This window comes from Amyelois transitella, chromosome 11, assembly GCF_032362555.1.
Source record: "Amyelois transitella isolate CPQ chromosome 11, ilAmyTran1.1, whole genome shotgun sequence".
NCBI lineage: Eukaryota > Metazoa > Arthropoda > Insecta > Lepidoptera > Pyralidae > Amyelois > Amyelois transitella.
This window is the reverse complement of record NC_083514.1, coordinates 3915710-3928430: the sequence shown is the minus strand read 5'-3', so window position 1 is coordinate 3928430 and position 12721 is coordinate 3915710. Positions and strand designations below refer to the sequence as shown.

The 12721-nt window shown below is 35.0% G+C and overlaps 1 protein-coding gene across 1 annotated transcript in view; it reads left to right on the top strand.

Annotated features, from left to right (window-relative positions):
* Nucleotides 1–12721, top strand: part of LOC106135148 (sodium/hydrogen exchanger 3) — a 35820-nt gene that overhangs the window by 2104 nt on the left and 20995 nt on the right. The window contains exons 2-3 of the mRNA XM_013335367.2: nucleotides 3661–3982; nucleotides 11351–11621. Of these exons, the coding sequence (XP_013190821.1) occupies nucleotides 3872–3982; nucleotides 11351–11621 (382 nt within the window). The 5' untranslated portion in view covers nucleotides 3661–3871. The remainder of the gene's footprint in view (nucleotides 1–3660; nucleotides 3983–11350; nucleotides 11622–12721) is intronic.

Sequence of the window (12721 nt, the reverse complement as noted above, 5' to 3'; positions counted from 1 at the left end):
AAGGTTGCTAGCTCATCGCCTTAAAAAAATCCCAAGTTTATATTAAGCCTATCGCCTATATAGTCGCCTTTTACGACATCCACGGGAAAGAGATGAAGTGGTCAAGCTTATAAGATGTACATATAAAATTTATTGTTATCATGCTGATTGGATTGCACAATACAATGTAAACCTATATGTATTGAATATATATAGGTTTAACCTACTAAGATTTCTGCGGACTCTATATAATTTGAAATTATAAACACAGTTTACGAGTTATTATTGGGAAGGTTGTGTACACAAACTCTCCATAACCGAAGCCATAATAAATCCAGAGTAAAAACAAAGCAGCCATAACTGAATCTATTTTCGGTCTCCCTTCCCTAGCGTTCCCTTGGCCGAGTTACCACCAGTAGATAACTACGTACGTTCCTTTAGCTTCAGTGTTTATACATACATACGTATATCACGTATTTATATCTTACGAGGTAGACAAGGTCTCGAAAAATAATGGCACCTGATGGAATTGAAATTCAAAAAGTGACAGGTTGCTAGCATATCGCTTGTAAGTGGAATCCCACGTTCAGTCTTTTCGAGATTATTGGCTCTATACACCGTATGTGATAAAGGCGTCGATATATGTTTCGACTATTATATGTTTGTATATAAGTAGGTATGTTGTGAATCTTTTGAACTTAGAATAAATAGAAAGTTATAAAGTTTGTCGAAAAATCTTATCGAAAAATTAAATTATCATGCGACAAAAATTTGAATCCAATAACAAAGTTTAAGCTGATGTGAAGTTCAGGTCTTAAAGCTTATCTAGTTAGCTAAAACTTCAGAATATGCTATTAAAAATCTTAAAAGACGATTAAGCACTTTTATAAGAATAGAACAAGTTTATTTTTTATGAAAATTGTACGAAAACTTAACGTAGCTCAATCGCAATCATTTTGTTTTTTATTTTTTACGTTATTTGTAAATGATTTTTGTCGCTGCTACAACAAGGGGCTAACTGCTAACAATATAAAAACTTGCAAAAAAGATATCTATTGAAAGCTGATCAAAATTTTTAAGTACTTACCCAACAAAAAACGAACAATATACAATTTTTTTTTAAAAGAATAACTTTAACACTCTCGTTTGATTTAAGTTATTTTAGGTCAAATTTCAAAACATGCGTTAGAAAGTGAAACTGACTTAAAAAAATTAAAGAGCATTATTATAAATAAAAGCAATTCTTAAGATAAGATATGGAACTAGTATATAGCGAACAAAGTTGGAAACTTAATATTGCGATGCGTCCCAGTAAACAGTAAATATAAGGGTATTATTAGATATATCCTCCGTTCTAGCTCTTTGCTGAAATGAGATACCTATATGTGAGTCTTGGTTTCTTGAGTTGAATTGTGTTAGGAAGAAGAACTAATTGGTATTTATTAAGGTGTGTTGTAGGAAAATCTATTTTTTTTGGGAAATACAGAAGGATTTAAATACCTACGTTTAATCTAGAAATGTGGCTCGTTTCCTGGGAAATCGACTCTCGCCTGGCACACCATTATAAAGTTTCCGTTTAGTTTTGTTTACTTAGTGGATTGAATGAATGTTAATGCCATTTTTCGCGTATAAAAAAACTCTATGAAAATTAGTGTATTTTTGTTTCTGGAAATCAAACCCAAGAGCAACAAAGTAACCAAGATCTTCATAACCTTACCTAGGTTATGAATATAAAACAAACGAATATAAAATGTGTTATATCTCATCCCACAAAATCAAACGCACACAGCGTATTTATTTTCGGTCTAGTTTTAACGATTATTGCTGGCTTTATCGCGAGCTGTTACTCGACATACAAACTACTCGATGAATTTCGGAGTTTTGCCAACATGTTCATATAGCGAAGCTAATAAACAAAATGTCCTGAGATTATATTCTTGAAGGGGGACATTGGGGAGTGGATAAGGACGGGGTTTGGGTTACTGAGTAGTATTCCTAAAGAATAAATGGGTGTTTTATTCTCTTTAATTAATTATTACCCCTTGTGTAATTACTTTTATGAAGGTGACAAAAGTCTGCATTTAAAACTTTCATAAAATAGGTTTTTTAACCGCTTTTGCTTATAGAGTAGGTAATAAGTCTATTTTTATTAAAAGGCGGGATATTTTAGCATATTTATGAATCAAATGTATCGTAATAAAATGAAGAAAGGAATGTAAAAAGACAGCATAATTTAAAAAAGGCAAATATTGGAGGATGATATTCTCAATGTTGTCACGGCCTTATAAAATGATTAAGTAAACATGGTAACGCTTGTAGGCATTACTAAATGATCATAGAAAACGAAGCAAATATCGTAGCGATCGTAGCCATTCTAAATGATCATAGCAAATTTAGCCATTTCACAATTATTTTCGTAGTGAATATCGTAGCGATCGTAGCCATTCTAAATGATCATAGCAAACTTAGCCATTTCACAATTATTTTCGTAGTGAATATCGTAGCGATCGTAGCCATTCTAAATGATCATAGCAAACTTAGCCATTTCACAATTATTTTCGTAGTGAATATCGTAGCGATCGTAGCCATTCTAAATGATCATAGCAAACTTAGCCATTTCACAATTATTTTCGTAGTGAATATCGTAGCGATCGTAGCCATTCTAAATGATCATAGCAAACTTAGCCATTTCACAATTTTTTCGTAGTGAATATCGTAGCGATCGTAGCCATCTAAATCATCATAGCAAACTTAGCCATTTCTCAATTATTATCGTAGTGAATATCGTAGCGATCGTAGCATACTTGATAAGATTTCGTAGTAACAGTTAATTTTGAAGGGTGTAGGTACAACATAGCTAAAATTGTATATTAAGTACAGTTAAATATTATACATTTATTGTTAGTACCAGTAGTTCATAAGCGATTTTTTACAACTAAGTAGATCCTACAGGCGTATCCTCCTATAAGCGTTTTATTGGGTTAAATGCGAAGACAACCCTAAAACGACAAGGCGCCAGTCCGCCGCCTCTCGACCTCAGTCACTTTACATTATAATGTGATTCTTTGGCAGGCATCTGCCTAGTACCTATTTGTCAACGAAATGTGAACGTTCAAAGACCATTGTATTCCATGATTCTGATTCTACGATAGGTACCTACCTACTTCTTGTATTATTTTCGGGAATTTTCTTCTCCGGAAATTTAAATTAAATGTTAATAATATGTAAAAATAAATAGAAGTTAGATGGATTAATCAATTTGAAGTTTTTTTTCAGTAACATATACATACACATTCAATAAATACAACAATAACATATACATGTAAGAGATCAAACCTACTGTATAAAAATATTTAGAACTGATGTGTTTGTTGATGCGTGTGTTACACATACAAAATAATACTTACGGAGAAATTGCACAAGAAGTAATACACTCATTTGCGACTAAATTGCGATTTAGTTGCGACCAAAAAAAATTAGGCGAGTGTGAAAAACAAAATAAAAATAAGGAGTATCGTAAGAAAGCAAAATATGGATTTTTAAAGAAAATATTTATTTATTACTTTTCTAACATAAGGCTACCATATAAAAAGGTTTTAACCATAATAATAATACCATAATTTACCCATAATTACCTCTAATATACTTTTAAAAATTGCTTATCAATGTAATTGTTGATAGGTTATCACCGTTGCGAATCACTCACAAATTGCCATGGAGTTCAATCGTTAAACACACAAACAATAGTGCCGCTGAAATAGTGAATGAATATGCGCAAAACTTAGTGCTGGTTCAATGTCAGTTCGCGAGTGCCCGATGAGAAGCAGTTGAGCTGTAAAAACAAGTTAAGCTGTCGAAGCAGATGAGCTGTAGAAGCAAATGAGCTGAAGCCATGACGTCTTTGAAGCACGGAGTCAATTTGAGCAGGCGGGCATGCAGGCGAGCCTTAAGTGTGCTCGCGGTCGCCTCTCTACTGCCTATCGCGAGCTTCAATCCTATTGAAGTAAGTAATTGATCTGTTAATAAGCTTATATTGACATGGTATCGACCATATTTTACAATAAACATCCGAATCCCAATTTATACTAGTCGTTCGCTGTGAATCAAGACCTCGAGAACACTGAAAATTTTTACCAAATTTTGAATATTTAAAAAACTACTTAACCGGTTTTAAGATTCTACGGACTTAAAAAAAATTGTGACAAATCTCACAAAAAATTTCATCAAAATCACACCAACGGTTCGAAAGTTATCGCGTTACAAACATAGATAAAAATGTATTTTTGTCCCAAGTTGATTGGAAGACTTCATTTGGTTTGCTCGATTTATTAAGCGAAATAACCTTTTACCTCTTCACAGATAAACCACTGATTCAATCTCCAAAAAAATTATACTTACGGAGAATTAAATGTTATCATGCGAGCAGAGCCGCAGGTATAAGATAAGGGTGTACAAGTAAGTTAGATGGTTTATTTGGATATTAAATCGGTGACAATACATATTGTAAATAATTAAATACTAGTCAAGGATCGAAATCCTAAGATTCTGAGGCAGAGAGAACGATGCTACTGCGCCATAGAGGCCGTCACATTCTACAGAAAAGCTATCATCTTTCTGGCAATTTCCAACTTCCTTAGAAAGCTAACGTGGGCCTGGAACTACAATATAGAAATGTGTAATTAAGGAAACGACTCCTGTTTGACTTCTGACTCCTGTTTGAGTTACCCTGGTAACAAGGGACACTAACTCTTCCTGTTAAAAAATGCCTGTACTTACAAACTTTATTCGGTCCAATCCTATGAATAATGGCATCCAATTTAGTCCTAAAAAGATACCAGTTTTAGTGACGACATATACAAACGACGTCAAAAGCCTACGTCATATCCACAGCTTTTCATGCCACAAGATATAATTTAGCATTGAGCATTCTTTGAAGCTATGTAGAAATTGCAAAGCGTGGGCTGATATTGTATGAATTGAATGCCAGGATAAATGATTTCACTTTCATGATACTTCTTTTTATAGAGCTGGTTTTTATTTTTAGGGTGTTAAAAAGCGTAATTCGTTAAGAATATCCAAACTTTATTTTAAGGTTGCGTCCCGTAAGTTTATCCCTTAGAGATTAACAGACCCTCAAAAAGCCTCGAAAGCCATGTTTAGCTGTATGGCTTGATGATAACAAAAGAGATTGCTAGCCAATCGCCTAAAATAAGAATTCAAATTTTTTCAGCCTTTCCCTTGATTGACTTTTACCATCTGCATGGTAAGAAAAGCAGCTGGCACATAGCTGGAACCTGGCTTCAAAAATAGTTTTATGTTCCCTTTCTATGTTCTTAAAAGAATTGAAAGCCACGTTTAGCTGAATATCTCCACGAAGAATAGGACCACTCCATCTCTTTCCCATGGATGTTGTAAAAGGCGACTAAGGGATAGGCTTACAAACTTGGGATTCTTCTTTAGGCGATGGGCTAGCAACCTGTCACTATTTGAATCTAAATTCTGTCATTAAGCCAAATAGCTCAACGTGGCCATTCAGTCTTTTCAAGATTGTTGGCTCTGTCTAACCCGCAAGGGATGTAGACGTGACTATATGTTTGTTTATTTGTTTGTTTGTAAACTCTTTATTGCATATAAAAAAAATATAACAAAAATAAAACAGTCATTGGATATAGAAGAATATGTACAATGGCGGACTTATCCCAATCGGGATTTCTTCCAGTCAACCAAAATAAAAAGGAAAATCCATAATAAAAGAGGCAGCGCAGATTAAAAGCATTGAGGATGCGTTACAACAATCTATTAATTACAAACTAATTAATGATAAACATACATAAATAAAATATATATAAACTTACATAAATATAAGTACACTCAAATGTTAGATGCATTAGAATACAGTCTTTTGATTAGTGTTTTAAAAGAACTAAGGTTAAGGGCAGATCTCGTATCTTGGGGAAGATCATTCCAAAGTTGAGCAGAACGTACACTAAAAGATAAGCCATAAGTTCGAGAGGAATAACGAGGAATAAGTAATTTGGGATCGTTATGAGACCGCAAACGACTGTCCGTCTCACGGAACGAGAAATTATCATGAAGATAGTGGGGGAAAGAAGGATTAAAAAGCACATTAAACAAGAGAGATAGTGTGTGAACATTACGTCTAAGGCGAATTGGGAGCCAATTTAATTGACTTAATATGTATGTATGACAAACTTCCTCATAAATAACGTAGGCTTACTAAATGTGTTGCTTCATAAGTAGGTAAGAGCCTGTCGTTATCTGACCCGACAAGGCGTCTTTTTATTAACTTTAACTCTTATTAAAACTGTTACGTACAAATCCTGGGATGGTTTTACGAAAAGAAAATTCCTGAAGGATCAAGTTGTTATTTTGTGGGTGAATATTATTGTCATTTCCGGCCCGATTGCGTCTCTATCGGAGAGGAGCCCGGGGTGCGCCTATGACTACTTACCTGGTTTGGGTAAGTAAGTCAGGTTTTTACACGAAGCGTCACCGTCTCGAGTCCGTAGACCTCGGATCACGGTTTCAAATCCAGTTGCCTGAATGTGCAGGTTCCCCCACAATGTTTTCCATCGAAGTAAGAGCATCATATAGCAATTAACGAATGTCATAATAGTCATTGGTGGCGATGGACGCGATAGGTTTTAACTTGTGCCAACCTGTAAGTTTTTTATTCAGACATGACCGAACAGTGGATGACTTAAGCTGATATTGAAGCACTGAGCTGACCGTATGTAGAAAAAAAATGTTTTCTCTTAATATTTCAAGAGATTCTCTCATTTATTTTGCATTAAATATTATTGACAGCACTTAAGCAAAGTCTACAAATGGAACGCGTGGAGCAGACGGTCGTTCAAGTTAACGACCATTTTATTGCATAGGGAAATATTTAAGGCGCACTTTAACAGGCTTTATAGTAGTAAAGCCACATACAATAATGGAACATTTGCTTAAACTGGAAAATGCGATATATTTCAATCTTTTTCTCAAACTTCATGACCCAAATTACGAGATTTTATATAGGCATGCCTTTACTTATTAATTTCTTATAATTTATACATTCTATTGTTGATATCTAAGCATAATTAGTGCAAACGTTTGAATACTAGTTATATATTATGAACGCTACTATTGCAATAAATAATAGTCCATATCGGTGAAGGTCTTTATCGCAATAAATTATATTACCATAAATCGCAAAATAGTTAAGTAGATACGTGTTGTATAAAAACCATACGAGATATTTATGGTAAAAACTATACGAGGCTACAAAAGACCCAAAGGTTTAAAATGTCTATCAAAGTTTTCATTCACACAATTATCCTTTTTTCTTTCAAGTACCTACATCCTTTCAAAGAATTTATTTGGCGAATAAAGTTGACAAAATGCGATTTTTACAATTTTTAATCTAGTTTTACTAATAGTAAAAGATTCAAAGAATTGTTTATACGAGTATAATCTGTTCAATTAAGAGCTATGTGTAAAAGAGGCAAAACTTGTTACAACCTCTTTTTTTTTACTCAGGTTAGTAATAAACTTGAAGCGTAGTAAACAAGTCCACGTAGAAAGCATGCACATTCCACATGAAGAAATAATCCGTTTTATTGAGCTGTTTACTGTTTACCCCTCACGAGCTGAATTCATATAATTTAGTACCATCCCTTGGGCCTCGAGGAAAATATATGGAATTTACGAGTGTGCCTTTGTCTGTTACGGTTAGGGAAGACATCGTTCCTGCTCATTCAGGCAACTCGATGAGTAACCATGACCGATCCAGTACGGGTAAGGTTCCCCTACAAAGGTTGCGGAGGTCAGATGGGAGTCGCTTCGTGTAAAAACATGACTCACCCAATCCAGGATCCACGGTCAAAGGCATACCCCGTATCAAGAGTGGTGAGGATGCAACCGGGACCAAAGTCAGGAGGAACACACACCTAGTCACGCCTATATCCCTTGCGGGGCAGACAGAGCCAACAGCCGAAAAGACTGATAGGCCACGTTCAACTATTTGGCTTAATGATAGAATTGAGATTCAAAAAGTGACAGGTTGCTAGCCAAACTCCTAAAAAAAGAATCCCAAGTTTACAAGCCTATCCTTTAGTCGCCTATTACGACATCCATGGGAAAGAGATGGAGTAGTCCTATTATTTTTTGTATTGGTGCCGGGTACTTTGACGTACCTACAATCATCATACGCAGCTTATCCTTTAAATTAAGCATTGATTTCAGAGATTTATTTAAGAAAAAAATTATTAAATTTTTCTGCCACATTTTAAATGGCAAATTAAGTAGGTAACCCATTTGCGATATAAATAGGTCTCAAAATAAGATTACAGTCAATCAAACGCAAATCTCTTCAAGAAATTCGCGCGAACATCGGAATTTTTCAGCAAATTTCAATTTCACCCTTTCCTGCGCTTGGAGACGCTTTGCTTTCTAAGTTTACGGTTGGATAACACGAGAAATCATCGCTTCAGTGCAACGCTTTCCCTAATTTGTTAGGTGAAACGTAAATTTATATAAAGGACTTGAATGGAAATTTATATAAAGGATATAAAGGAATTGAAATGATGAAAGATTTTGAAGATCAAATTTCAAATGTGTGAACAAGGGGAGATGTTGGGAGTATCCGTAATCGTCGAGTATGCATGAAAACAATAACAATAAAGGTCTGTACGGATTGTAGGAAATGCAAATCCATAGTTTCTGCTTACCCCAATGGAATGGTATAAATTTTTTCGGAGGCAATGATGAATTCCCCTCCTTGTTATTTTTATAGACTGATCTATAATCTATACTGGATAATGAATTCAGAAGTGTGATAACAGGCATACCCCAAGCTCCTTTCCAGAGAAGTGAGTACGTAATCGTTATCATATTTCTAAATACACAAGGGTTCAACGCTCCCAAAACATTCTTCACAAAAGCAATGTTAGCCCAAAACACTAAATTCTCGAAACTATTCTAAAGACCTGCATATCAAAAGCATAACTTAAGTTTGCAGATAGTTAACATAATGTGACAACCCTGAGACTTGACCTTATCCACGCCCGACTATTGTCTTGGTCAGTCGACCTTCGGTTTTGCTTCTTGTCATCCCAAGTGGTTTTACTCTTTTGTTATAAAAGTTATATCGACGCAATCATAATAAAATCATTTTCATGTAGATAATGTAAACTGGAAGCGGTTTCCGTAGAGTGAACGAGTACCAACAAAACTGTACATAATATAAAACTAAACACATATGACATAAACGACTAAGGTTTAAAGTATTTCTTCCCTACGGCAGGTGTAAGAACGTAAAGGTGAAAAAGGAAGAGAGGTGTAATCGAGGCTAGAGAATGAAAAATGTGACAAGGAAACCGTTAATACTTTTCTAAACCCTTCACATCCATCACCTAAAAAATTTAACGTAGGTACATATTTATATTATAATACTAGTAATTATGAACAAAAATTTTACTGAAATAGTTTTCAATGTTTGATAGGACCAATGCATCTCTTTTCCATGGATGTCGTTAAAGGCGATTAAGGTTAATAAACTTGGGATCCTCTCTTTAGGCGATGGACTAGCAACCTGTCATTAATTGAATCTCAATAACTAAACGTGGCCTATCAGTCTTTCAAGACTGCTGGTTATGTCTACCCTGCTAGGGATATATGTTGACGCGATTTTATGAAAGAATAGTTTTCAATGGTCAATGAAGGTCGTTGTAATCTGACTGAATATTTTTACTTAAAATTCTGTACACCCTAGAAATGAGGAGTGACGAAAGAGCACATTATTAATTACTAAAGAGAGCTAATTTTCAAAGTAATCAATCTCCTTTTGATCTCCTCACGGTGAATACCTTGGAAACAAAGTAGTGATTAATCACTTTGCGAAGTATCATGGTGAATAGCTCTCGTTATGATCTGAATATAAAAATAATGTATTGTTCGATAAGACTTAGGACGTAAGGAACTTACAAACGTTCCTTATTAATTGATTGATTAATTCATACAGACATATAGTAAAAAAATATTGTTTAATTTACACACTGGCCGCTTATAAAAAAAAAATTAATAGACGAAAATGTACGGTCGTCTTTTGTTAATTTTCACAACAATGATTTGAGATGCAATAAGATAGGATTATTTTTATATTTTAAGATTTTATTATAGTTTTTCTTTATGTTTACCAACACAATATTTTAATTGACATCCCGGTTTAATTATCTAAACAAGTCCATTTTTATCACTGAAATAAAGGTAAACAATATTAATAAAAGTATTTTTGTTGAAAAACATAAAAAAGACGTGGAGGTGAAATTATTGGGTGTAGGAAGCTGAACTTATTCTATCATTGTATCATACAACTGAACGTGGCGTTTCAGTCTTTTCGAGACTGTTGGCTCTGCCTACCCTATAAGGGATATTTGTATGTATAAGTGACAACTGTGTAAGTTAAATTACTTAAAACAGTAAGTAAGTATGAAATACTCTTCTATTTGATTTCCATATTAATTAATGTCTCTAGGTGATTGCCGTCCACTTCACCTGCATCTACCTACATATGTATACTCCAGCTGGATGGAATACAGTTTCCAATGAGACAAAGCCATTAATATGCAAATGGGTTTAATTAAACTTTCAACTATGTTTGCATTAACTTATATGTACTCAACTGCTTGAGCATATAAGAAAAGCTTCCTATATGAACATGTGCAGAATGTATTTAAGATCTTATGACATGTGGTTCCCTGTACTTCATGATGACTTCATATCTTTCACATGGATGTAGTAAAAGGCGACTAAAGTACCACATAAGAGTCACGTGATATGTACCCACCATATACCCGCCGATACTGTTGTGTATAGCATTACGTGTTTGTAGAAACTGGCATTCAATCGCACGACGCTTTTACTGACATTATATGATTGAATGGCGGCTTTTAATTAGCTTTTGCAGATTGAATATTGAATACACACTCATCGGCTCTCATAAAGTTGTATCATCCCGACAAAGTTTCACAAACCAAGTAATGTGTCCCAAAATTATTTAGTAAATGTTTAAATGAGTATTAATGTCTGTATCTACGGTCTCTGTGGCACAGTGGTAGTGCGGTTGTCTATGACACCGGGGACTTATCCCCTGAAATGATGTCTTCCAGTCAACTTGTTTTCTAGATGGTGGAATAGAGTGACAATAAATCACGTAGTTTACGAATACCTTTATCAATAATGTACTTATTCTTCTTCCTCCTGAAGGGTATGAATGGGGAAGTCAGGTTTAAATAAAAAGCGAGTCCCTTCTGACTTTTTTCTATGACAGTAGAGGTATTATTATCAAATTAATTTTCTTTTTCAGAGCACCACGAAACACACTCCGTCCATTACTGTCGATGGGAGCTCCACATACCCAGGGCTCGGGTTCGGGCCCATGGGTCCCGTGGTCCCCCTCCCCGGGGAACCCCTGGGTACCCAACTACGCCACAACCAGGAGAGTACCACAGAGCTACCCGCGACGGACAAGCCGAAGAAAGAGAGGACTTTCGTCATAGCTGCCTTTGAGTTTCATAGAGTTGAAACGCCATTCCTGATCGGATTATGGATTTTCTTCGCTAGTATAGCCAAAATAGGTAAGATTTTATCTGAATGAAGAAAAATTTACTACTACTGTACCTTCAATTGGGAGACAGTAACTTTATGAAGGAACATCTTGAAGGAGACTGTAATTTTTTTGAAGGGGTCTGTAGTTTTTTCAGTTTGTAAATTTGTTTTACCATGATTTTCACGGGGGTCGAACCCGAGAACTTTTGTTTCAAAAGCGACATATTGAACTTGAGGTATAAAAAACAGAATATTCTTCTTTTTTCCTGTTCTTCAAAGAATAGGGTTGTAAGATTTATAGTGTTGTCACTTCATTTCCAGTAAGTTCCAAAGTGTTATATTAGATAACAATGCTCAGTTTGTCACTTCCGGTCAGTTTACAAATTGAGCAAGTTTTCTCCATTTCACACTTCCTTAGGCACAGTTAGTTTCACATTTTTTGTGAGCATCAGAATGATAGGTCAAGGATATTGGAGCAATAGCTATCCAATCTCATTTAGTAGCGATCAATCAAGCGCTGTATACCCTTATACGAAGGTATTACGACTAAGCTTCGAATTAAGGCGGTCAGTGGTGAGTGGTTTAATCATTAGTTTCAAGCAAAACTCTTTTTTCTCTCTTTGAAATCTTTGAATGAGGTTTCAACCGGTCAACTTATTGAGCACGAACCAAGAGAAAAAGACTAATTTAATTTTTGGCATGGAATAGAATTTTGGGTCTTTTTATATAAAAGAAAATAGTTTTTAAAGCATAAATGTGGCAGACAAAAGTTAATTAAGAAATTGGAACGTGATTGAGGTTAAAGTAGACTTTGTTACACAAGAAGTCATTTCTAGAAATTTCCATAAGAAGGAGCTTCTTATGGAAATTTTTATGTCCATAGGAAAGAGATGGGGTGTTATATTCTAAAACGCCGGGAACCAGACGGCACAACGAAAAGTACAGAAATAACTTTTAAGTAACTTTTATGAAAGACATCTAAGCTAGTACTTAGACCTCTGGATTAGCGAAAACTACAAAGACTTAACAGGTTCAACTGGATAACGTAGGTATTACCCTGTTCTCGATTATTTTGACCCAATGCGGGATTGAAGGGTCGGCTCACGACCGGTGAAACTTAGATTTAGAA